Source organism: Hylobates moloch, unplaced genomic scaffold (genome assembly GCF_009828535.3).
Source record: "Hylobates moloch isolate HMO894 unplaced genomic scaffold, HMol_V3 SCAFFOLD_8, whole genome shotgun sequence".
In the NCBI taxonomy this organism is placed as follows: Eukaryota; Metazoa; Chordata; class Mammalia; order Primates; family Hylobatidae; genus Hylobates; species Hylobates moloch.
Window position 1 is genome coordinate 118,775,890 of NW_026652283.1, and position 27,307 is coordinate 118,803,196.

General features: G+C 51.2%; 1 protein-coding gene across 1 annotated transcript in view; it reads right to left on the bottom strand.

Moving 5' to 3' along the window:
- CUNH8orf74 (chromosome unknown C8orf74 homolog) overlaps positions 1 to 25,898 on the bottom strand; it is a 33,175-nt gene extending 7,277 nt beyond the window's left edge. The window contains exons 1-2 of the mRNA XM_032159161.2: positions 25,813 to 25,898; positions 23,812 to 24,004 (exon numbers count right to left, since the gene is read on the bottom strand). Coding sequence (XP_032015052.1) covers positions 23,812 to 24,004; positions 25,813 to 25,860 — 241 coding nt within the window. The 5' untranslated portion in view covers positions 25,861 to 25,898. The remainder of the gene's footprint in view (positions 1 to 23,811; positions 24,005 to 25,812) is intronic.
- Between the last annotated feature and the right edge of the window lie 1,409 nt (positions 25,899 to 27,307).

Consider the following 27,307-nt stretch of genomic DNA (forward strand, 5'->3'; position numbering starts at 1 on the left):
TGTGGTTGAAGCAGGCATGGCCCACTGAGGGACTGAAAGGTAGGGGAGGGAGGCGGTGAGCAGGCTGGAGATACCTGGCTGGAGATGAGGCTGGGTAGGCCAGGCCCTGAAAGCCCATAGCATGCCCTGCCCTGCAGGGGTCCCACCCCCAGGACCACCATCTGGCAGAGACCCTCTCCACTGCCCATCTCCCTACCCCCGACAGAGTCTTCCTCCAGAGTACTCATCACGGTCTTTGATCTTGTGAATTTTACTGACATGATTTGTTCTTGGTCATTTTCCCTCCACTAGCACTCAAGCTGCGAGAAAGTGAGAGGCCATCTTTTTTGTTCACTGATGGGTGCCAAGTGCCAGAGCAGTCAGCTCCCAGGAGGTGCTCTGCAGAGAAGGAGAGATTGTTGAATGGACACAAGGGAATGGGCGGCCACAGCACTTTCAGACGCCATGGCAGGGGGATCACTTGAGCCTGGGAGTTCAAGACCAGCCTGGGCAACATAGAAAGACCGCAACACTATAAAAAAAATAGCCAGCACGGTGGTGCATGCCTTTAGTCCCAGCTACTCAGGAGGTTGAGACAGGAGGATCACTTGAGCCCAGGAGGTCAAGGCTGCAGATCGTGCCACTGCACTCCAGTCTGGATGACAAGGTGAGACCTTGTCTCACACACACACAAAAGGATTTATTTAGGGAACATTCCCATGTGCCAGGCACTGGGGGATGTTTCCTGTGGCCGAGGCTTTCACCATGGAGGCTGCTGGGCTGGCAGAACAGGCGCCAAAGGCCAGGCCCACCCAGACATGGCAGAAGGGTTTCTAGCAGGTAGCGGGTGAGTGGAGCCAGGTTCCAGGGAGCTAATCTGGCAGCAGGAGGAACGAGCTGTGTCGGAAGGAAGGGCCAAGGCCTTGGCGGGGATCAGCCCAGGGCAGGGTCCAGGTCCTGCTTCACTGACCAGAAGCTCTTGGCTGCTGCTGCCCTCAGGACAGCAAAGACCCCCTGGCCCCATATGCCCTCTGTCCCTTCCTGTCCTTTCACTCAGAGTTGGGCATCAGAGCGTGCAGGCCTGCCATCAATTGGCAGGAGATTCCCTGCAGGGATGCAGTGAGAGAAGAAGGAGCTCTGAAGAGGCCGGGGGATCTGCACACGCCCCGTGTCGGGGGCACCAGGCTGGAGTCCAGATGCCGGTGGGAAAGGCGACCCCAAGCAGAGGGGCCATCAGCGGTAAAGGCCGGAGGTGAGTGGGGCACAGTGTGGGTATGTGCACAGGGCCACACCCAGCTGTCCGGGAGGCAAAGCTGGATTCTGGGGACTGAGGTGGGGGACCCAGGGCTTGTGGTCAGTTTGGACAGGGTCATTCATGAGAGCCCTCTGTGCCATGTGAAAGAGTTGACTTCATCATGGAACACCAGGACCTCCAAGGATAGAGTACATAAAATTATCAAATTCCTCAGGGTTAAGAACCTGGTGGAGAGGTACTGAGGCCAGACATGAGAGGTTGGGGCCATCCCAGAGGGAAGATGGTGGCCGCATGGAGGACAGCAGAGGCTGCCCATCGAGGGATCCCAGAGGGTGAGCAGGCATGAGGTCATCATTTTTGATTAGCAAGCTGGACTCTGGGCCTGTGTGGGGGTGACAGGGTGTGAGCTTCATCAGATGACTCATCACACCTTCTCTGAACTTGCCAGAAGGTATCCTGCTCCTCCTCCAGCCTGGCCTGGCCTGACGGAGGATGGGGTGGGGTCACCTGCATCCTGCAGCTGTGGGTGGCTGTGTCTGCCTCCTTGGCGAAGGCCAGCCCCTGAGCCCCTCTGTTCAGCCCCAGCAGCCGTCCACAGAACGCAGATCTGAACAGAGAAGTCCGCCAGGCTCAGCAGTGCGAATGCACTCAGCAGCTGTGCCTGGGTGTCCTGGCGGCTTGTCATCCTGGCCGATGCCCTACTATGGCCACGGGCTGTGGCCTGCACCTAAGAGGTCATACAAACCAAGTGCAGACCTTGTCCTGGGTCAACAGGGCAGGAGCCCCCGGGCTGAATTCTAACTTCCAGCCCCCAGACACTCTTGGCTGGTTCTGGGTTTCAGCAAAGCTTGTTGGAAGCCGGCTTATGAGACACACTATCTTGGCCTCGGACCACACTCCCTGGGCCTCGGGTTGAGAAGTTCCTGGTGACTCAGAAAGCAGAGGGATTAAGTCTCAGGGAGAAGCCGCTGGCTGCCGGGCGGACAGATCTGTGCCTGCAAGTTGCTCTTCAATAACAGGGAGTGGCCTTCATTTGCATTGGCTGCTGGGAACTTCCTGAAGATGGTCCCCAAGCCCCTGGAGGCCAGCACCTGCGAGGAGATGCAGCACGAGTGGAGGAGGAGAGGAATGAGGACGGGAAGGGTGGGGGAGGCTTGCTGGGCAGATGTCAGCATGGGAAGCTCCAAGATCAGGGCAGAAACGGCTCAGACCAGGGGGCTCCGGTGGCTTCCTTGGCCCCTCACACCTGGAGTCTGGGCTGGGCGAGCCGGGGGGAGATCGCCACATCCCTGCAGGGCTGGAAACGGGGAAGGCTGCTCCTTGTGGGTGTGCCTGAGCAGGAGGACCCAGGTACCCCGATAAACCAGTTTGGTTCCCCCATCTTGCCTCCCAGGGGCAGGAACTAAGTCAGGCTACAGCGTGGCACTGCTCACCTTTCCCAACACCTGAGCGCCTACCAGGGCTGGCCCAGTATGGTGGGAAGCAGACGAAAGCAAGGGCCCAGCATCTCCATCCAACAGCATCCTTCATCCGTCCCGCCCCGCATTGCCCCTTGCCCCCTTTGTGCTCCTGGGGAGACTCTACTAAACTCCTTCACCCCCGGGTGCCGGGGACTGTACCGCCCAGGTGAGCTCCCCTCAGTTAGGGAGCACCCACCACCTTGTGCCATGCATGCTCTGGGTCACTCGGTCTCCCAGCTCCCAGCACGGTGAGGCTGGCGCAGGCACCAGCCCCTCTCCTCCCGGGAGAGAAACTGAGTCTCAAAGAGGCTGAGGGATTGGCTCAGGGCCCCTCAGGTGGTATTCAAACTCCAGGCCATCCAGCTCCAAGCGGCTTTGTGGTCTTTTTGTAGATTCTTGGAGGTGGACACTGCAAGGGACCTCCAACCCCACCGGTCACATTTTCCAAAGAACGTTTTGCAATAGCTGTTACAGTTGACCCTGGGACAACGTGGGTTGGAACTGCACGAGGAAGGAGTCCCTAGGCTGAGTTCTAACTTTCGGCCTCCAGATGCTCCTGCGGGTCCACTTACACATAGATTTTCTTCCTGTGCCACCCCCAAAACGGTAAGATCAACCCCTCCTCTTCCTCCCCCTCCGCCTGTTCAACATGAAAATGACGAGAATAGTGGCCTTGATGGTAATCCACTTCCGGTTAATGAAGGGTAAATGTATTTCCTCTTCCTTATGTTTTTCTTAATACTTTCTTTTCTTCAGCCTACTTTATTGTAAGAACACAGTACATAAGACATATTACATACAAAATGTATGTGAGTCGACTGTTTATATTATCAGTAAGCTTCTGGTCAACGGTAGGCTATGAGTAACTAAATTCTGGAAGAGTCCAAAGTTACACATGGGTTTTCAACTGCACAGGAGGTTGGCGGCCCTAAATCTCGTGTTGTTCAAGAGTCACCTGTATATCAAAACGAATGTTTCACAGCCAGAGAGACCTTTAAGATATGTTGGATCCAAGGAGATTAAATAGAGCTTTAATATGCTAATGAGCTCAACAAAATATGCAAATGAGCTTAGCAGATCACCAAAAGGCATGGAGCGTTTGCAATGCTTCTCAAATCTATTCGGGGCAAATAGTCTCTCTGGACCAAGGAGCACATCTCTCTGGACCAAGCAGAAATATTGAGCTTGTCCTATCGTTTTTCTCTACAAATGGGGAAACTGAGGCCCAGAAAAAGGATGAGACTTGCCTAAAGCTAACCTGTGGCAAAGTCAGGACCTGAGCTCCAGCCCAGGGGTGAAGGGTCAGGAACCTGGTGGTAGAGCTGCCCTCCCCGTCACCACTCCCTGTGTAGGGAAGGGGTTGGTGTCTATTTCTTTGCACTGCCCCAGCCCTGGTGCTTTTTGGTAGGTCAGAAATGTCTGTGAAAGGTGGGCTGGGGCACTGTCTGCCCAGGGAAGGGAACGGAGGAGCCACGGCAGGAGACTGGGCCAGATGCTGTTCTTTGGAGTTAGCTTTGTGTCTGCCCTGCTGACCACAGCCTGGGGACACGCAGGATTGTCAGGAAGACCACTGAGAGCTTGCCACCTTTGCTTGAGATCTCTTCTGTGGCTCCTGCCTGTCCCAGGGTCCCTGGACTGCTGGCCTTCCCACTTCCTACTGCAGCACAAGTGGTCCCTTCAGTATGACTGCTTTCCAAAGCCACCTGGTAAACTGCAGGGAGAGGAGACAGGACAGGCTGGTTGGGCCTGACACTCCCATGGGGGAAGAGGAGCAGCTGCATCCCTCCTGACCTCATCAGGATGGGCCCGGACTGGCCAGAGGAGGACCACGCTAGCTGGAGATGCATCATCCTCCTGCCCTGTGACTTTGGCACCAAGGATTCAATAGCTGTGTGTTCTGTTCTTAGCCACCTTTATGGTCACACGGCAGCCACCACTGAGCCTAGGGAACACCTGGACTGAAGATGGGACTGAAGATGGCACTGATGCTGGGGCCATTCCTTGAAGCTCGGCTCCTCTGTCAGGGGCAGTGGGGTATGTCTGGTATGAGCACAGACTGGGGATTCAGGCAGATGTGGGCTAACCTCAGGTGCACAACTTCATCACTTGCACAAGTTGTTTTGCCTCTCTGGGCATCAGCGTTCCTTTTCTTTGTTTTTTTTTTTATTATTATACTTGAAGTTTTAGGGTACATGTGCACAATGTGCAGGTTTGTTACATATGTATACATGTGCCATGTTGGTGTGCTGCACCCATTAACTTGTCATTTAGCATTAGGTATATCTCCTAATGCTATCCCTCCCCACTCCCCCCACCCCACAACAGTCCCTGGAGTGTGATGTTCCCCTTCCTGTGTCCATGTGTTCTCATTGTTCAGTTCCCACCTATGAGTGAGAACATGTGGTGTTTGGTATTTTGTCCTTGCAATAGTTTGCTCAGAATGATGGTTTCCAGTTTCATCCATGTCCCTACAAAGGACATGAACTCATCATTTTTTATGGCTGCATAGTATTCCATGGTGTATATGTGCCACTTTTCTTAATCCAGTCTATCGTTGTTGGACATTTGGGTTGGTTCCAAGTCTTTGCTATTGTGAATAGTGCCGCAATAAACATGCATGTGCATGTGTCTTCATAGCAGCATGATTTATAGTCCTTTGGGTATATACCCAGTAATGGGATGGCTGGGTCAAATGGTATTTCTAGTTCGAGATCCCTGAGGAATTGCCACACTGTCTTCCACAATGGTTGAACTAGTTTACAGTCCCACCAACAGTGTAAAAGTGTTCCTATTTCTCCACATCCTCTCCAGCACCTGTTGTTTCCTGACTTTTTAATGATCGCCATTCTAACTGGTGTGAGATGGTATCTCATTGTGGTTTTGATTTTCATTTCTCTGATGGCCAGTGATGATGAGCATTTTTTCATGTGTTTTTTGGCTGCATAAATGTCTTCTTTTGAGAAGTGTCTGTTCATATCCTTGGCCCACTTTTTGATGGGGTTGTTTTTTTCTTGTAAATTTCTTTGAGTTCACTGTAGATTCTGGATATTAGCCCTTTGTCAGATGAGTAGGTTGCAAAAATTTTCTCCCATTCTGTAGGTTGCCTGTTCACTCTGATGGTAATTTCTTTTGCTGTGCAGAAGCTCTTTAGTTTAATTAGATCCCATTTGTCAATTTTGGCTTTTGTTGCCATTGCTTTTGGTATTTTAGACATGAAGTCCTTGCCCATGCCTATGTCCTGAATGGTGTTGCCTAGGTTTTCTTCTAGGGTTTTTATGGTTTTAGGTCTAACATGTAAGTCTTTAATCCATCTTGAATGAATTTTTGTATAAGGTGTAAGGAAGGGATCCAGTTTCAGCTTTCTACCTATGGCTCGCCAGTTTTCCCAGCACCATTTGTTAAATAGGGAATCCTTTCCCCATTTCTTGTTTTTGTCAGGTTTGTCAAAGATCAGACGGTTGTAGATATGCAGCATTATTTCTGAGGGCTGTGTTCTGTTCCATTGATCTATATCTCTGTTTGGTACCAGTACCATGCTGTTTTGGTTACTGTAGCCTTGTAGTATAGTTTGAAGTCAGGTAGCGTGATGCCTCCAGATTTGTTCTTTTGGCTTAGGATTGACTTGGTGATGTGGGCTCTTTTTTGGTTCCATATGAACTTTAAAGTAGTTTTTTCCAATTCTGTGAAGAAAGTCATTGGTAGCTTGATGGGGATGGCACTGAATCTATAAATTACCTTGGGCAGTATGACCATTTTCACGATATTGATTCTTCCTACCCATGAGCATGGAATGTTCTTCCATTAGTCTGTATCCTCTTTTATTTCATTGAGCAGTGTTTGTAGTTCTCCTTGAAGAGGTCCTTCACATCCCTTTTAAGTTGGATTCCTAGGTATTTTATTCTCTTTGAAGCAATTGTGAATAGGAGTTCACTCATGATTTGGCTCTCTGTTTGTCTCTTATTGGTGTATAATAATCCTTGTGATTTTCGTACATTGATTTTGTATCCTGAGACTTTGCTGAAGTTGCTTATCAGCTTAAGGAGATTTTGGGCTGAGACAATGGGGTATTCTAGATATACAATCATGTCATCTGCAAACAGGGACAATTTGACTTCCTCTTTTCCTGATTGAATACCGTTTATTTCCTTCTCCCGCCTGATTGCCCTGGCCAGAACTTCCAACACTATGTTGAATAGGAGTGGTGAGAGAGGGCATCCCTGTCTTGCGCCCGTTTTCAAAGGGAATGCTTCCTGTTTTTGCCCATTTGGTATGATATTGGCTATGGGTTTGTCATAGACAGCTCTTATTTTGAGATACGTCCTATCAATGCCTAATTTATTGAGAGTTTTTAGCATGAAGGGTTGTTGAATTTTGTCAAAGGCCTTTTCTGCATCTATTGAGATAATCATGTGGTTTTTGTCTTTGGTTCTGTTTATATGCTGGATTACATTTATTGATTTGCATATGTTGAACCTGCCTTGCATCCCAGGGATGAAGCCCACTTGATCATGGTGGATAAGCTTTTTGATGTGCTGCTGGATTCGGTTTGCCAGTATTTTATTGAGGATTTTTGCATCAATGTTCATCAAGGATATTTTCTTTGTCTCTGCCGGGTTTGGTATCAGGATGATGTGGCCTCATAAAATAGTAGGAGTTCCTTTTCTCTTTGTTGAATATTTCACAAGGATTATTGCCACAATTTCAGAGCCTGTTATTGGTCTATTCAGAGATTCAACTTCTTCCTGGTTTAGTCTTGGGAGGGTGTATGTATCGAGGAATTTATCCATTTCTTCTAGATTTTCTAGTTTATTTGCGTAGAGGTATTTGTAGCATTCTCTGATGGCAGTTTGTATTTCTGTGGGATCGGTGGTGATATCCCCTTATCATTTTTTATTGCATCTATTTGATTCTTCTCTCTTTTCTTCTTTATTAGTCTTGCTAGTGGTCTATCAGTTTTGTTGATCTTTTCAAAAAACCAGCTCCTAGATTCATTAATTTTTTGAAGGGTTTTTTGTGTCTCTATTTCCTTCAATTCTGCTCTGATTTTAGTTATTTCTTGCCTTCTGCTAGCTTTTGAATGTGTTTGCTCTTGCTTTTCTAGTTCTTTTAATTGTGATGTTAGGGTGTCAATTTTGGATATTTCCTGCTTTCTCTTGTGGGCATTTAGTGCTATAAATTTCCCTCTACACACTGCTTTGAATGTGCCGCAGAGATTCTGGTATGTTGTGTCTTTGTTCTCATTGGTTTCACAGAACATCTTTAATTCTGCCTTCATTTCGTTATGTACCCAGTAGTCATTCAAGAGCAGGTTGTTCAGTTTCCATGTAGTTGAGTGGTTTTGAGTGCGTTTCTTAATCCTGAGTTCTAGTTTAATTGCACTGTGGTCTGAGAGACAGTTTGTTGTAATTTCTGTTCTTTTACAAACTAAGCTTCATAAGCGAAGGAGAAATAAAATACTTTACAGACAAGCAAATGCTGAGAGATTTTGTCACCACCAGGCCTGCCCTAAAAGAGCTCCTGAACGAAGCACTAAATATCGAAAGGAGCAACTGGTACCAGCCACTGCAAAAACATGCCAAAATGTAAAGACCATCAAGGCTAGGAAGAAAGTGCATCAACTAACGAGCAAAATAACCAGCTCACATCATAATGACAGGACCAAATTCACACATAACAATATTAACTTTAAATGTAAATGGGCTAAATGCTCCAATTAAAAGACACAGACTGGCAAATTGGATAAAGAGTCAAGACCCATCAGTGTGCTGTATTCAGGAAACCCATCTCACATGCAGAGACACACATAGGTTCAAAATCAAGGGATGGAGGAAGATCTACCAAGGAAATGGAAAACAAAAAAAGGCAGGGGCTGCAATCCTAGTCTCTGATAAAACAGGCTTTAAACCAGCAAAGATCAAAAGAGACAAAGAAGGCCATTACATAATGGTAAAGGGATCAATTCAACAAGAAGAGCTAACTATCCTAAATATATATGCACCCAATGCAGGAGCACCCAGATTCATAAAGCAAGTCCGTAGTGACCTACAAAGAGACTTAGACTCCCACACGATAATAATGGGAGACTTTAACACTGTCAACATTAGACAGATCAACAAGACAGAAAGTTAACAAGGATACCCAGGAATTGAACTCAGCTCTGCACCAAGTGGACCTAATAGACATCTACAGAACTCTCCACCCCAAGTCAACAGAATATACATTTTTTTCAGGACCACACCACACCTACTCCAAAATTGACCACATAGTTGGAAGTAACGCACTTCTTTGTCTTTTTTATTCCATTTGTTAAAACTGGCACAACTATGATGTTAGAAGTCAGTAGTAGTTTCTGGAAAGAGTTAGAAAGAGGCTTTTGGTTGCGGATAATTTTCTTTATTCTTTCTTTCTTTCTTTTTTTTTTTGGAGATGGAGTCTTGCTCTGTTGCCCAGGCTGGAGTGCTGTGGCGCAATCTTGGCTCACTGCAGCCGCCACCTCCCATGTTCAAGTGATCCTCCTGCCTCAGCCTCCCAAGTAGGTGGGACTACAGGTGTACACTACTACGCCCGGCTAATTTTTGTATTTTTAGTAGAGACAACCTTCACCATATTGGCCAGGCTGCTCTTGAATTCCTCACCTCAGGTAATCCCCCCACCTCGGCCTCCCAAAGTGCTGGGATTACAGGTGTGAGCCACTGCGCCTGGCCTGGTTGCTGATAATGTTTTAATTCTACTTTCTAGTTCTGGATGCCGTTAAACGGGCACACTTTCTGAGAAATATCAAGATGAACATTTATAATTTATGCATTTTGCTGTGTGTATGCTATAATTCAATGAAAGATTTACTTTAAGAAGATGGTGACCTTGAAAAATAAGTTATTCCTAATTTGTGCAATGATGATAAAATCACAGAAAAGTAAACAGATTTAAAAATAGTATTTAAAAGCAGAATCTTTTCACACTGGAAGCAGTTTTTCCAATACAATCTATTTCTTTTTTTTTTTTTTTTTTTTTTGACGTGGAGTCTTGCTGTGTCACCCAGCCTGGATTGCAGTGGTGTGATCTTACTCAGCTGATTGCAACCTCCGCCTCCCAGATTCAAGCGATTCTCCTGTCTCAGCTTCCCAAGTAGCTGTATTTTTAGTAGAGATGGGGGTTTCACCATGTTGGTCAGGCTGGTCTTGAACTCCTGGTCTCAGGTGATACACCCGCCTTGGCCTCCCAAACTGCCGGGATTACATGCGTGAGCCACTGTGTCTGGCCGTAATGCAATCTATTTCTATTATGCAAGACTTTTAATAAAAACCATTGCATATATTGATTGCACAGTCTAAGAGACATGGGCAGCAGTGTTCTTACCTGTAAAATAGAGGCAATAAAAATCTCTACCTCATAAGATTAGAGGACAGCATGCATATATGGTGCTTTCCACAGTGCCTGGTACACAGTAAGCACTCAATAAGTAATGCCATTGTCACTGTCATTGCCATCATCAGGCCTCTGCTGGCATTCCTACTCCTTGGTGGGCTGTGTGGGCTCCTGGACTCAACCTGGTGTGGCAGAGAATGAAGCATGGCTCTAGGACAATAACCCTGGAGACTGGATTTTTTTAATCCAATCCCTTCTTGGCGGTTGCCTGGGATGGGCGGGCACGGGGCCCCACCCAAAGAATAGTAGAGGCTCTTTCTTTCCTGGTCACTCAAACAGTGGAGGGGACAGGACAGCTGGGAGTGGGCTGGGTTCCCAGTTATGGGTAGGGGAAGAGGCCACCACTTACCGCATAACTCAACAGGCTCTTGTGCTTTATCCTCTCTCTCCCCACTATTGTGGGTGCCTCCATGGCAAGAACCTGCTAGATGGGCCAGACTTCCCAAACCCAAATTCTCTTTTTATTACTATTATTTTATTGAATTAATTAATTTTTTTAATACCACCAGGTATTCCAGGGTGGTCTCCCATCCAAGTACTAACCATGTCCGACTCTGCTTAGTTTCCAAGATCAGACAAGATAGGCACGTTCAAGGTGGTGTGGCCATAGACTCGAGTCTAGATTCTTGTACTGAAAAGCATGTGGGTGCTTATGAGAACGACAGGGCAGATAATGGAAAATCTTCCCGGAAAGCTCTGGACATGTCGTTGCTGCCCAGTGCTAAGCTCTCAGGAAATAATACTACCACTATATTAGTGTGTTATTTTACAGTTTTAAAGCATTTACATTATCCATCAACTCATTTAATTATCACAACCCACCTATAAAATAGGTATTTGACACCATTTAACAGATGAAGAAACTGAGGTTTAGAGCATGCATGTGGCTTGTCTACTGCTATTCAGTAGCAAAATCAGGTCTCAATCCAGATCCTCCAACTCCAAGGAGAGTGCACCACAGCCATTTTTTAGGAGCGAATGGAAGATATATGAAATATACAGCACTACAATATGTCCACTAGCATTCTTAGATTTAAATTTAATTTTTCAATTGTTATAATATACATAACATAACCTTGACCATTTTAACTACTTCCTTTTTTTTTTTTTGAGATGGAGTCTCGATCTGTTGCCCAGGCTAGAGTGCAGTGGTGCATTCTCGGCTTATTGCAACCTCCACCTTCCAGGTTCAAGTGATTCTCCTGCCTCACCCTCCTGAGTAGCTGGGACTACAGGCACATGTCACCATGCCCAGCTAATTTTTTGTATTTTTAGTAGAGACGGGGTTTCACTGTGTTAGCCAGGATGGTCTCAATCTCCTTACCTCGTGATCCACCTGCCTCGGCCTCCCAAAGTGCTGGGATTACAGGCGTGAGCCACCGCACCCAGCCGATTATAACTATTTTTAAGTGTATAGTTCTATGGCATTAAGAACATTCGCATTATTTTGCAGCCATCACTACCGTCCATCTCCAGAAGTTTCTCATCATCCCAAACTAGAACTCCGTATCCATTAAACATTAACTCCCCACTCCCCCTCCTCCCAGCCCTTGGCAATCCGCATTCTACTTCCTGTCTCTATGAATTTGACTACTCTGGGTTCCTCATAGACGGACTCATATGATATTTATTCTTTTGCATCTAGATTATTTCATGTAGCATAATGTCTTCAAGGTTCCTCCATGTTGTAGCGTGGGACAGAATTGCCTTCCTTTTTAAGGCTGAATGATATTCCATTGTATGGACAGACCACTTTCTGCTTATCCATTCATCCATCCATGCTCACTAGGGTGGCTTCCACTTCTGGCTGTTGTGAGTAAAGCTTCTATGAGCATGGATGTACAAACACCTACCCGAGTCTCCACTTTCAGTTCTTTCAGGTGTGTACCCAGAGGAGCCATTGTTGAATCATATGCCACTTCCATTGTTGCCTTTTTGAGGAACTGCCATATTGATTTCCCATCCACTATGTCTTTTCACTTTATTTGATAAGATACAGTAGTCCCCTTTTAACTGCAGCTCCAGTTTCCTTGGTTTTAATAACCTGTGGTCAACCGTAGTCCAAAAACATTAAGTAAAAATCTCCGGAAATAAATAGTTCGTGAGTTTTAGATGTTGCACCATTTTGAGTGGCATGATGGAATCTGCGTCATCCTGCTCTGTCCCACATGGAGAGTGGATCACTCCTTCCTTCAGGGGACCCCCACTGTCAATGCTACCCTCCCATCGGTCGCTTAGGAGCTATCTCTGTTATCAGATGGGCCGTCGAGGTATCGCAGCGCTCATGCTCAAGTCACCCTTATTTGACTTAATGATGGCCCAAAGGGCAACAGTAGTGATGCTGGCAATTCGGATATGCCAAACAGAAGCCACCAAGTGCTTCCTTTCAGTGAAGAGGCGAAAGTTCTCGATTTCATAAGGAAAGAAAGAAAATCATATGCTGAGGTTTCTAAGAACTACATAAGAACAAATCTTCTATCTGTGAAATTGTGAAGAGAGAAAAATAAATTGGTGAGTAGTGGATATAGGGTGTGGTACTATCCCCTGTTTCAGGCACCCCTTGGGGGTTTTGAACTATGTCTCTGATGGATTAGAGGGGACTACTATAAACCAATATCCATATTAAGGGGAAAATCTACTCAAACACTAGGATTAGAAATATTTTGTTGTTCTTTTAAAGATATCTTTTTTGGCCACTTGCGTAGGGCTCAGAGGGCAAGCTCAGGACCATATGTTTTAAAGATTGTCATGGGCTCTTGTCCACGCCCTTCTCTTTGTCCATAGTGGTCCCCCTACCTGGTCCGCTTAGGAGACTTAGCCCCTCACCGATCTTTGCCCCCATTTCTCAGGGAGCTAGAATGATTCATGTGAAAGAGCTTTGGCAGAAGGGACATGCTCTGCAGCCAGAAAGTCTCAAGGTTAATACTGGTTCTGCCCTCTACTGTGTGATGATTGGCAAGTTACCTCACCTCTCTGAACTTCAGTTGAGTTAGTGAAATGTAGACAACAGTACCCATCCACCCAAGACTGCCATGGGGATTAAATGAGATGATATGGGCAGAGGGCTCGGTGTGCCATGTCTATGGCTGAGATTATGATATCATCCCCTTCCCTGGTCCTCCTGGAAGCATGGGGCTCCTGTCCTGCTGCAGTCACCTCCTGCCTAGCATCATGGGAAGGCCGGCTCCTTAGCGCGCGGGGCTTTGGGCTCACTCTGGGCTTGCTGGAGAATGGCGCAGAACAGGGGCCAGCCAACAGAATGCTCAAAGAGGAAGCTTTCAGTGCAACAGCAGGAAGAACTTTCCAGAAGCACCAGCTGCTCACTGACAGAGTAGGTCTCCTCTCCAGAAGTGAGGAGGCGTTCCCCATCAGTCTGACAGCTGAGGGCCTCAGATGCTCAGACACCGGAGAGACGGGATTCCTGGATGTCTGTCAGGTGGGGGTTGGATCCAGTGACCTCTGGGGCTCCTCTCAGCTCTCATAAGCCGTGGGGATTTCTGTGGAGCTGACGGTCCCTGTAGCCACGGCTGGGGCACTGCCAGTGCATCTTGGCCAAGCCCTGCAGCTGACTTGAGCTTGGTGAGGGGAGCCCTGACTTGGGGTCCTGGTCATCCTCATGGTCATCGTCCCCCATAGATGAAAGCGACTGGGCAGTCCCACAGTCTCAGGGACACAGTGCCATTCCCAGCCCGAGATGTGGCTACTCCCTCCTCATATCTTGTCCCCTCTGATGCTGGGGCTCCAAGGCTGACCAGTAAGTCCAGCTGATGGAGGAAGAACCTGATAAGTCAGACGTGGGAAGGGGTCCTGAGAGAACGTGTACCATCTGCCCACGCACAGGTGGCACATCCAGGCCAGGACACCTTAGCCAAAGGGTACAACTCACCCTGCCAGCTAGGCCTGGGCCACTCACCATCCTGGAAGCTTCCTGCTGGGGCCAGGATCCCAGCCTCTCCTGTGAGCAGCTCTGGGTGACCCAGTTAGGAAGTCAGCAGGTGTCTGACCTGGCTCATCCAGGTGTTGCTCCGTCTGCACTCCGCAGCCCTGGCCCACTCGCCATGGGGCCTCTCCTGGGCTGCCTGCTTCTCAGGCCTTCCTGCACCCCTGGATGAGTGGATAGGTCCCCGTTGTCAAAATGAAAAGTCACACAGCTGGGTAGATGCTGACCTGGGTTCAAATCCCGACACCACTCACTCGAGGTGCGGCCTTGGGCAAGTTACCCAATCTCTCCAGACCTCAGTGTCTTCATCTTTCAAATGGCACCTGTGAAGCCAGGTTGCAGTGACAGTTACAGAAGCTGTGTAAGAGGCCAAGCACATGACACACAAGGCCTCCCTCTGTGGGATGGATGGTCTCTTGCAGAAGGCAGGGGAAGGCTTCTATGGCCCTGTCTTGATTTCTGGCCTACTTACTGACACCCGCTCACCCGAGGAGTGGTGACCTTGCTCAGTGTTACAGGCTGGACTGCTCACACCCTACTTACGTGTTGAGGTCCTAATCCCCAGTATGTCAGGACGTACTGGGAAAGAGGGTCTTTATAGAGGCGATTAGGGTCAAATGAGATCATTAGGGCCAGGCTTCATCCAACAGGACTGCTGTCATCATAGGAAGACAAAACGTGGACACACAGGCAGACGCCGGGGCACAGGTGCACAGAGGGAGACCACGAGAGGACGTGGGGAGAAGGCAGACGTCCATAAGCCAAGAAGAGAGGCTTCGGGAGAAACCTGCCCTGCCAGGGCCTTGACCTTGGACTTCCAGCCTCCAGAACTATGAGGAAATAAATGTTTGTTGTTGAACCCACACAGTCCATGGTTCTGTGCAGCAACCCTGGTAAACTAATACTGCACGGAGGCATCTACAAAAGGAGACCTGCTCGTTTGTCCTGAGAAATGCTCCTCTAAGATCTCAATCTAGGGCCGCTGTGGAGATTTCCACCATCCATCAATCATGAAGTCTCATTTAAAGGCCCCTCCAGGTCTCGCCTGAGGGGTGTCAGGTTCTGGTTGGGAAGGAGCCTTTCCCAGGCTGCAGAGGGTGGCACCTTCTGTCTGCTTCGGGGGTCTTGAGAGGCTGGAGGCTCCCCGATATGAGGGCGGGGTACTTCAGGGCTGCTGGGCAGACCCTAGGCATGGCCATGAGTGTCCCTGCAAGAACTGTCATGCCAGGAGCTTGGAAGAGTCACTGCCTCCTGCCTGCACAGGCTGCCGTGGGCAGGCGGTTGCCTTCTCATCTTAGGCTACCTGGGCAGCATTTCCTTTAGAACCAGGAGTGGCCATGGGTGGAACTGCGGATGCCAGGACCATGACGCTCTTCACCAGGCACTCACCCGGCTGCCCTGTGCCTCCACTGACCTGTCACAAGTCCCGTCTCCTGCCAGGCCTGGGATTTGCGGGCCTGGCCATATGCAAAGGTTCTTCCTGCTTCAGCTGTCTCGATAGAGCGTCCGAGAGAGGCCATTCCTGCCACGCGTGATGATGATGAAGGGCGGAGCAGCACAGAGATCAGAGTGGTGGTGGGCTGGGGAGGTCCTGCAGGTGCCAGGTGGCCACAGGTGGGACACCTCCAGGCTCAGTTTCCTGCCAAGGGAAGCCTGAAGCAGGGGAGGCTGTCCCCACCTTCCCTGCCTCCTGTGCAGGCCTCCTGGGCACCCTAAATCTCTGCGGCTCCTCAAGGCCCCCACATCCCTCTCGTTTCTTGAGCCTCCCCAGGATTAGATAAGGATGGCAAACTGTGCCCCCTTCCTGTGGTTTTCTCCCACCAGGACATCCCAAGCTGAAGACTCCCGCCCCTCTGTGCCACGGCTGGTGGCTTCACCCTTGGCCCGGGGGAGATGGCTGGATGTGAGCTGCCCAGAGCTTCCTGGAGGCTGGCCAAGAAGGCACAAGGAAAGGACTCCTTCTTCTGGCCTGGTGTGGAGAGCAGAACGTCCTGGAGCGGTGTTTGTGAGGCCAGAGCCAGCTGAAGCTTTTGAAGAAAGGGCCGCCTTCCCTCCCTGTGCCAAGGCCTGACTGGACTGGGAGATAAACTGCACTGGCAGCTGTGCTGGCAGAGCTCTGAATCACTGCTGTGCAAACATGACCCTCCTTCACTGCGACTGCCAACTTTGTTATCTAGAATGCAAACACAGTGCAACCATCCTTAGCTCCAGATTAACAACAACAACAAAAACATCCCTGGAGAAGCCACTTTCCAAGACGACTGAAAGCCCCGTGTGGATTTTAGCCAAAACAGACAGAGAACCCCCGCCCCTGCTTGGGCTGCCTGCACCCACATTCTGAGATGGGGACAATGCCAGGAGTAGGACAGGGTGGGATGCAAGGTGGGAAAGAACTGGAATGTGCCAGGGACCTGACCTGCCACCTCCGCCAGCTCTTTCTGCCCCTGGCCGCCTGGGCCCCCTCCTGAGGACAGCAAACAGTTTCCTGTTCTCTCGGCCTGGTAGGCAGCAAGGCTGGCTCCCTTGTGTGCCCAGGGCCAAGCATGAGTGTGGGCAGCTGGTTAGAGTCCAGGCCAGAGGTGGTCTGGGCCTCCCTTCTGCTGGCCCATGCCTTGAACCCATCTGCAGGATGAAGGGAAGACAAGAAATGGTGTAGACAGCGAGCGCCCTGATGGCCCGCGTGCAGCTCCTTCTTGCCCTGAACCATGGCTGCAGAGGGTGGCACCTTCTCTCTGCTTGGCGAGTCTTGGACATGGGTGGACGTGGACATGGGACCATCCTGTGTCGCCTGCAGGCATATGGTAGAGAACATTGATTAAGCACTTACTATGTGCTGGTCACCCTGCTGTAAGTGCTGCATGTCCAATTCATTTGCTCCTTCCCATAAGTAGGAACTGTTACTGCTCCCATTTGACAGAGGCAGAAACGGAGGCACAGAGAGGGAAACTATTGTTCTCAAGGCTGTGCAGTGAAGTGACAGCAGTGGGATTTGAACTGAGACCTCTTGACTGCAGAATTTGCTGTTTGCTGCCTCTCACATTGGCGGTGCGTGCAGTGTGGAAGGAGCGTCACTGGGGGAAGGCCAGCCCCTCACCTCCTCTGCGCATCTTGAACTGTCTGTCTCCATGGGCGTCGGGAATCGACTCATTTATTGGTTTGTTCGTTCATTGGTTTCTTCCTTCAACTCCTATTCTGTGCCATATGCGCTGCTCAGCACTGGGAGGTCGGAGGGGACAAAGATGTACAGGGTGCAGACCCCCCTCTGGCAGCTCCAGCCTCTCCAGGCCAGGCCTTCCTCACTGTCCAGCTGAGGACTCCAGGGAGGCCTGTGGTCTGAGTGGAGAGGGAAGGGGGACTGCCTGGGGAAGCAGGGCGTGAGAAGGACGGACGAGGCAGTCATCACAGGAAAGGAGCCGGGCCAGGCACGCCTGCAGGGCCCACAGAGGACACAGCTGCAGAAACGCAGGTGTGAGGCGTCCAGGCCGTGGCCATGGCCACGGCCTGGACAAAGAAGCTAAGCCCGTGAGGCCCAACGCTGAAGGGGCCAAGATCAGCTCTGGGTGCTGCGATCCAAGGATGGGGAGAGGCTTAGTCAAGAGGGGAGTTTACCCAGGGCTGGAGGGCCCAGGAGAGAATGGAGCATAGATAACGGCTGGTGACTCAGAGCGTATGGTCCAAACCTGCGCAGTGCCACTTGGATGTCTCCAGAGAAGATCAAGGTTAGGGCTGGGATTGGGCAGAACTGGAGCAGAAACACTGAGCAAAGCAGGGGGAGGAAAGGCTGTGGTTTCCACGAGCGATGCTGCAGGACTGCCTAGGCTGCTGCAGTCTGGGTGGGGCAGGCAGGAGACCTAAAGTTCCAGGTGGACAGTGGAGCCCAGGAGGGTGCCTGAGACCCCTGCAAGCAGGTGTAACATAAAGGCCGACTCCAGTGCACACTTTCAGGGCTTCCTCTGTGGGGACCACTGTTCCAGGGCCGTAAATGAACTCAACAAGCCTGTGAAGTGGATGCTGTTCTTGTCCCAAATTTATGGATGACTGACCCGAAGCACAGACAGGTTGAGGGGATGGCCAAGGTCCCACAGCTAGGAAATGGCAAAACTGGGTCCCCGGAAACATGTAGGGCTCAGCCTGGGCCTGGAGGTGACAACAGCATTTGTCAGTGAGGAGGACCTGGGGAAGGAGGTGCAGCTGGAATTCTACCATCGGCATCTGGGGACTGCAGGGCTTGTTCACGCTCTCACGAGTGTCCCTGTGCAAGGCAGTAAGAACGCAGGTGCTGACAAGGACACCACCTGGGCCAGCCTCCTGGCTCAGGGACAGCAGGCACCATCCTGAACGGCACCGTGGTGAGCCGAGGTGCAGGAGGCCTGGCTGTCGTAGGGCTCTGCACCCTGGGGTGCTCCGGGTGCACTCCACTGCCTACTCTCTCCACACTGCAGCCAGCCTGGCACGGCTCTCAGGAGCCAGCTCTCCTGGTGGGTCAGTCACCCACTGCGCAGAACTGGGACAGTCTCATTTTGTCTCCTGTCTTGCTCCTGACTTCTGAAACAAACCTGCAGTTTGCTTTTTTTTTTTTAAATTCCTGGTCCTGCCTCTAGTCCTGCCCCTTCTCCTGCAGTGCAGGGTCACTGGGGCAGTGCAGGGTCTGAGGAGAAAGGGCCCTGGCACGTGTCTACTGGGCCTCGTTCTTCCTAGGGCCCTTCTGAAGTCAGGTGACCCCTGACTATGCCAAGATTCTGGATCACATCCTGCTCTCTCGAGTTCCCAGGTCCTTGTGTCTCCTAAAAATAAAGGTGCCACTCACTGGGTGCTTCCCAGGCACCGAGCACCATTCTGTGGGATTTAAGGCACAGCCTCATTTGATCCTTCTAACAATCCCAGGAGGAAAGTGATCCTGCGTCCCCATTTTTCTAGATGTGTCCACAGAGGCTCAGAAGGATGAGACTTGCCGTAGACCACGCACCCAGTAAAGGGCCAGGTGGGACCTGAATTTTCCCTCTGGACCCCCAGCCTCCTGATGTCTATTTTCAGCTAGTTTAATTTCAGGCATGGGAAGCCCACCTAAGAGCTTGTTTCGAGTCCATGTTTGTATTAACCATGTCTCACACGCTTTCAGATGATACAAAAGTGAGAGGAGGAACTCGTAAGCTGGATGGCCCAGGATCAAGGCTGAGAAGATTTCAGGAGGAAGGAAAGGAAGGCCAGTCTGAACGAGCCGGCATCCGTCGGGGTGACTGTCAGGTCCTGCAGGTGCATTCGAAATCGCCACTGCACAAGGGCAGGCTGGGGAAATGTTTAGGGGCTTTAGTGGACTGCCAGCCTGATGCCAGTCTGTGTACCTGATGCTGATAAAGCCAGTGCACCCATCGGCTATATAAACAGGAGCATCTTGACCAGCACAGGGGAGATGGTACATCCCTGACCACCTCACTGATTGCTATGTTTGAATCCAGATGCTCTATGTTAAGAATAATACTGACAAACACAAGTCTAGCTGGATGAGGGCAGCAAGAGAGGGGGCAGAAGTTAGTTAGGAGGTGGTGGGGGCAGGGTCTATGGGAATGATGTCATATTAAAATAAAAAAGAGATGGTGTGGTATGGGTGGTAGTAAACACAGGCATATTTGACTCATTATATACAGCATCTGAAGACTAAAATATGGTAAATAATGTTCATATGTTAAATAAATAAAAGGGCATATATATGATTTATGGAAGCTCTAGATAAATGTATGTAGCAGAAATTTAGCTAGCATTTCAGTAAATATTTGAGTTTTTAAAAAGAATAATGAAAGGTACTAGGATGTCTAGTCCAAACGGAAAGATGTACTTAGTCGCATTATATGAAGCCCAATAAACATGCTCAGAGCCCACACGCTGCTGAGAATCTGGAAGACAGATTTGGAGAGGGGCAGAAGGCAGCTTTCGGCTAGATACAAGGAAGAACTTCCTAATGATGAGTGTGGTCATGTAAGGAATGAAGTGCAGGAGGAGGAGGGGTTCCCTGTCCCTTAGTGGGTGCCAGCAGAAGCTGGAAGAGCTTAGTTGGCATCCAGGGGCTCCCTGCAGTCAGGGAGAGGAGTTTTCTGTGCACTCAGTTGGTGAGTCCATGAGACATAGCTGTGCTGTGTTGGTAAGGCATGCTCCAACCAGAAGTGCCGAAAGCTCCAGGGCGCCCTAATCTTGGGTTGAAGTTGGGTTTGCATCATCATCGACTGTTTTCCAAGGGCTTGGCCTGTGGAGGCTCTGATGGGGACTTGAAAGAGTTCGCTTCCCACCTGCTTGCGGCTGACATTCCTCTTCCTGGTTGTCAGTGTTTGTTCTGGCCACGAGCCCCTCCAGAGCTCAGACACTGGGATTGAACCCTGGTACCCACATATGGCTGTGAGCAGTGGGGAGGTGGGGCCTTGAGGGATACCCTCAAGGCTCCTGTCTGTGGGGCTAGGGATAGCAGGAGGGGGATAAGATGTCCCAAGGATCTCTGAGTCCAGCTTGTGAGTGATGCTATGTCACTCTAGCCTTTAGGCTGGGACCACTGGGTGGGAGCACAGGCTGGCAGGAGACAATTGGAAGAGAATCTGGCAGCTGAAGAGATTAAAGAAAGGCTGACCCAGGTGTGCCTAATGCTGGGAGCACTGGATGGCTTCAAACAGAGGTGTCATGGGACTTTCTATGTGTCTGAAAAAGCACTCACAGTTTGGTAAATCGATTGCAGAATGCACGATTTCTAAGCAGTGGACCAATCAGGAGAGGGGGGTGGAAGTGGTGCTGGCCCTGGGGATGGTCAGAAATGGTGAGATTAGAGAAGGACATTGAGATGTTGCCAGCAGGACTGAGTGATGAGCTCTGGGTGCCTTGAGGATGGCGCCTTGTGGGTGAGAGACACAGCATCGTGCAGCCTGTGTGATTGGCAGCTACTGAGATTATGACCAGAAAGCCAGGGAAGATCTCTAATGTACCTCACTTTTTAAAAATCTTATTACACATTTTTGGAAAATAATTTCAAAGCAAAATAAATTAAATGAAAAGTTGCAACAATAGTAGAAAGAAAGTCTTCCCAGTCCACTTAAAAGAAGTGCGCCACCCGACACACACCACCGAAGCATCCTTTCCCGTGTATCTCCTAAAACAAGAACATTCATCATCACCACCCATTCGATCCAGACCCTCACTCTCAACATGTCACTACCGCCCGGTCCCCAGACCACACTCTGGTTTCCACAGTTCTCCCAATAGCCTCATTCATAGCAAAAAGACCCAGACAGGCTACAGGTCACGTTTGAACACATCCCTTCGCCTCTTTGAGTTTGGAAAGGTTTATCAGTCTTTCCTTGGCTCTTACGGCCTTTGAGTGTTTGCAGCTGGCAGGAGAGTTACTTTGAGCCATCCTCCTAATTTTCTGTTTTCTCTTGATTGGATTCAGGCCATGAGTCTTTGTTGGAACCATCATAAGAGAATGCTGGCTTCTCGCTGCATCCGAGCAGGTGCATGAGATTCTGTGTGTGGCCTCTTACTGACAATGTCCACGTGGATCATTTGACTAAGGAGGCAGCTATCAGCTTCTTCCCTGTAAGAGTATTCCTTTCTCTTTGTCACTAGGAAGGATGTGGCAGAGGTTCTTAGAAAGCATGGAAGTATCCCATTTTTCATCAAGCAGCTGCCCACTACTTTCAGCACCCATGGATGGTTCTCAGGGGAATGAAGTATCATGTGAGGGCAGCCACAGAGAGCCTACCCCATGTATTTGCTTAATGAATGAATCTGCACTTCATTGCCCAAGAGGTGAGTGGAGTGACCACAGCTCCTCATGCCACAAGGTCCTTTTCTCATGCAAGCCCTGCACAGGACCAGGGAGGGAGCAATGCTGCCTCCACGCACCCACCTGACTGCATCTCTCATCTTTGCATGAGCAAATTCCAAGGGTCCCCTGGGACCTACAGCAACGCCAGATCTCCTACCGGGAACAACGTGCAGCCCTCCAGGTCCATGAAGGGTTTTAAGTCGGGGAAGGTGACACATTTGATTTATGTTAAGCAAAACCAAACGAAAACAAAACAAAAGCAAACACCCTGGCTGTTGTGCAAACAGCTTGGAGTGGTTCAGATTTGCAGTCAGGCAGACCAGTGAAGACTCAGCGAGGATGTTTGGGAAGGCTGAGCAGGGACCTTATTTTCAAGCGTGTGAAGAGGCCCAACGCCAGGGAAGGACAGGAGGGGCCCCTGGCTCCTCCAAGGCTGCTGGGGCTGTGGACGGCTGGGGAGTCCTGTGTGCACCCACCCCATCCCGCCAGCCTCTGCTTGTGTACGGAATTGGTGGGTTCTTGGTCTCACTGACTTCAAGAATGAAGCTGCAGACCCTCCCGGTGAGTGTTACAGCTCTTAAGGTGGCGTGTCTGGAGTTGTTCGTTCCTTCTGATGTTCGGATGTGTTTGGAGTTTTTTCCTTCTGGTGGGTTCATAGTCTCGCTGGTTCAGGAGTGAAGCTGCAGACCTTCGCCGTGAGTGTTACAGCTCTTAAGGCTGCGTGTCTGGAGTTGTTCGTTCCTCGCGGTGGGCTCCTGGTCTCGCAGGCTCCAAGAGTGAAGCTGCAGACCTTAGTGGTGAGTGTTACAGCTCATAAGGGCAGTGTGGACCCAAAGAGTGAGCAGTAGCAAGATTTATTGCAAAGAACGAAAGAACAAAGCTTCCACAGTGTGGAAGGGGACCCGAGCGGGTTGCCGCTGCTGTCTCCGGCAGCCTGTTTTTAGTCTCTTATCTGGCCCCACCCAAGTCCTGCTGATTGGTAGAGCTGAGTGGTCTGTTTTGACAGGGGGCTGATGGGTGCATTTACAATCCCTGAGCTAGACCCAAAGGTTCTCCACGTCCCCACCAGATTAGTTAGATAGAGTATCCACACAAAGGTTATCCAAGGCCCCACCGCAGTAGCTAGATACAGAGTGTCCATTGGTGCATTCACAAACCCTGAGCTAGACACGGTGCTGATTGGTGTGTTTACAAACCTTGAGCTAGATACAGAGTGCCGATTGGTGTATTTACAATCCCTGAGCTAGACATAAAGGTTCTGCGCATCCCCACCAGACTCAGGAGCCCAGCTGGCTTCACCCAGTGGATCCCGCAGTGGGGCTGCAAGTGGAGCTGCCTGCCAGTCTCACGCTGTGCGCCCGCACTCCTCAGCCCTTGGGTGGTCGATGGGACTGGGCCCCGTGGAGCAGGGGGTGGCCCTCGTCGGGGAGGCTCCGGCCGCACAGAAGCCCATGGAGGGGGTGGAAGGCTCAGGCATGGCGGGCGGCAGGTCCCGAGCCCTGCCCCGCCAGCTAAGGCCTGGTGAGAAATCAAGCGCAGCCCCAGTGGGCTGGCACTGCTGGGGGACCCAGTACACCCTCCGCAGCCACTGGCCCGGGTTCTAAGCCCCTCATTGCCGGGGGCCGGCAGGGCCGGCTGGCTGCTCCGAGTGCGGGGCCCGCCAAGCCCACACCCACCCGGAACTCCAGCCTGCCCGCAAACGCCGCACGCAGCCCCAGTTCCCACTCGCGCGTCTCCCTCCACACCTCCCTGCAAGCTGAGGGAGCCGGCTCTGGCCTTGGCCAGCCCATAAAGGGGCTCCTACAGTGCAGCGGTGGGCTGAAGGGCTCCTCAAGTGCCACCAAAGTGGGAGCCCAGGCAGAGGAGGCGCTGAGAGCGAGCGAGGGCTGTGAGGAGTGCCAGCACGCTGTCACCTCTCATGTTGACTCCTGCCCTGGATGCCCCATACCTTTGGTTTCCCTTAGCAGCTCTTCCGTGAACTTGACCACCTGGGCCACCTCCAACCATGGGAAGCCTTTGCCCACTGCAAAAATGATGCTCTGGTAGAGGGTGTCCAGCAGGATGCTCCTCCGGGAGTCTCTTTGTTCGTCAAACTCCTCCCAGTTCAGAAGCCTCCGTAGGTGCTCCCGACCTTGTGGTCTCTGCAGGGAATGACATGGGAATTGCAGGGTGTGATATGGGGGCTCTGGGGTGTGATATGGGGGTTGCAGGGCATGATATGGGGGCTACAGGGTGTGATATGGGGCTGTGGGGTGTGATATGGGGGTTGCAGGGATGATATGGGGGCTACAGGGTGTGATATGGGGGCTGTGGGGTGTGATATGGGGGTTGCAGAGATGATATGGGGGCCACAGGGTGTGATATGGGGGCTGTGGGGTGTGATATGGGGGTTGCAGGGCATGTTATGGGGGCCACAGGGTGTGATATGGGGGCTGCAGGGTGTGAGATGGGGGCTGCAGGGTGTGAGATGGGGGCTGCAGGGTATGATATGAGGGTTTTGGGGTATGATATGGGGGTTGTGGGGCATGATATGGGGGCTGCAGGGCGTGATATGGGGGTTGTGGGGTACGATATGGGGGCTGCAGAGTATGCTATGGGGGTTGCAGGATATGATATGGGGGTTGCAGGGTATGACATGATGGTTGTGGGGTATGATATGGGGGCTGTGGGGTATGATATGGGGGTCGGAGGATATGGTTTGGGGCTGCAGGGTACGATATCAAGGTTGCAGTGTATGATACGGGGTTGCAGGGTTTGATATGGAGGTTGGGGAGTATGATGTGGGAGTTGCAGGGTATGATATGGGGTTGAGGAGTCGAGAAGCCATCTCTACTGGGTAAGACGCTATTGGGGTCCCCACAATGGTGCTCCAGAGCCCTGAAGAGTAACTAGGTACGTGGGTGTCCCCGGGAAGAGCTATGCTTTGGTTTCTTGGCAGCACTCCCTCCTCCTCCTGGGACTTGGTCTTCTTCTAGGACTTCCTTTCCCCTGAGAGTTCTCTTGCTGGCCCCTGCAGCCCAGGGTTTGTGTACCTCCAGCAGGCCTGAGGTCCTGAAATATGATCCCTTCCCCCTCTTCCTAAAATAAAATTGGACTTTCCTCAGCCTACTCCCAACTAGCTGCACTAGAGGCATTGATCTGACAATGAAATTCATACTATAGTGTAAGTGACTGACCGAGAAGGGGCTTGGTGAGGTAACGCTTTCGCAGAAGGAATGAGTCTGGCTTGGTGAAAATTCAGACACACTGGCAGGCCAAGAGGAAAAGCTAAACTTTTTTCCCTGCCTAGAAGTAAAAACCCATTTTACTTGAGAGTTCAGCTGTCCCTTCTAGAAAGTTCTTATAGGCTACCAGCAGATTTAGGAGAAGCAAGTGCCACTTAAATGAAGTGGCAAAAAAATGTCTGGGGTGCAGCAGAGACCCACCCACCACACGCAAGAGTGTTGCTTTCCTGGGGCAAGGGGTCCTGTGGCGGGGAGGACCCCAAGGGTCCCTGGAGGACCAATGGTGGCCTTAGTGACAGAGGGAGGCCCGGAGTCCTGTCCTCGGCCCCCAGACTCCTCTTCCACTGCCACCACTCTTCTGCCTAATCCAGACAACACCCCCCTAGAAAGCAACAGAGCCTCCCCCAACACACTCCCCGCACACAGGGGCTCACAGGACCCTGAGAGTCCCAGGGGAGGCAGGCACAGTCCCTCACTTCCCTTCAGGCGGGATCTGCCCCTTCTGGGCCTGCATGTGGGCTTGAAAAACAGCCCACAAGGTCCGGGGGCTGGTAAGCCCTGGCCTGAAGTTTGGGCCTGCACATCTCATCATGGCCTCAGAGGTGCTGTGCTGAGCCGGGGTGGCTGCCCCAGGGTCTCCTGAAGAGGCGCTTCCAGTGCACACCTCCCTATGTGCCCAGGGTGAGCCAGTCTCTGTTTAAAAGCCACATTTTCTCTTCCTTCACCTGAAATTGGAAGACTTCTTTCACTTCCTGGGGTGTTAAGAGTGCCATGGCCCCTGCTTCTGGTTGCCAGGAGACCGAGCCAGACTGACTCAGAGTTTGCAGAACCCTGGGGGTGGCCAGTGCCAGCTTTGTTAGGTCATGAATGGCTTCTCCCAGGCTTCTTTCCTCCCGGCCCCTCCTGCGATACTCTGGACCTCGTCACCTGCACCTGCTCAGGGACAGGAACCCCTTGCCTCTCCCTCATAACCTGTTCTCCTTCAGGAAGTGAGCATCCTGAGGATTCCCATAAACACACACACACACTTGCACACACATAGACACATGCACCCACGTGGACACACACGCGCACATACACATGCATGCACACGCACATACACACATGCACACACACTGTCCATCATCCTCACGTTCTTCTGACTGTAGCCTCCTGCCTCCTGCCCGCCCACAGGCACGTGTTTGTCTCCACGGAAAGGACTGCCTGGGCTTGCTGCCTCCACGTCCTCCCTGACTCCCCCTATTAGGGTCTCGCCTCCTCGACCTCCCCCAGTGGCCAGTAGCATCCATGGCTCTGTTTCTGGCATCATGACTTTGCTTTGGGGTGCAGCAAACAGCTCTTTAGGGGTGTCCCCAAGTGTAGTGCCCAAGCCCCTGAAGGTGGCGATTGGGAGGGGTCCGCTCCTTCTCCAGGCCAGCCTTGCTCTTCTCTGTCCTGGAAGTCACTGGTACCCACCGGTCGCCTGAGAGGCAAGTCCTTCCTTCCTCTGCCTCACTGCCCAGAGTCCCAGTGAGGAAAGCCTGGGCCTACTCGCCAGGGTTGGTGAGCAGCTGCCCAGGACCCCTGGCTCCCCAGGTCACCACATCTTCCCAGGGGGTTGTCTTAGAAGAGGCTCCAGCCATCCTGAACCGTCATCCTCCTTCAGCCATGTGACTCCGTCAAGGCCCCGCCCACCTTCCTCCCGTCAGGATGGTGATATTTCAGGGCCCTCACTGCCCTTCCTGGCCACCTGGTATTGAATGACTTTATCCAACCACATGACTTCAGTGTCCGTCCACAGAAAATGACTCACACATTTACACAGTGGAGGTATTCACCCCCTCCCCGCCTTGGGGTGTGTGACACACCACACCTCTCCCCAAAGAACGGATACCTGGGGACCTGTGCTGCCTGTGCGGTGTCCAGGGGTCCTCGGGGCTTCTGAGTGTTTGGGGTGTGTCCCTGGCGGAAGTCCTGTTCCATGGTCAGACAGGGGTCTCCATGTCCAGGCTCCTCTGGCAGGGGCTATCCTGAATGCAGTGCTGGGTGTGTCCCCTAGGCTGACACCATGCCTCCGCCCTTAGGTGGAGCCCCTCACTCGAGTCCTTCCCAAGTCTGTGGCCCAGGGACCACCCCAGGATGCAGCTGGGATGGGGCTCCATACCCCAAGCCTAGAGCCCCTTCTCATCCCCTGTCCTATCCTGCTCCATTTCCTCAGAGTCAGTATTAGTACAGCGCTTT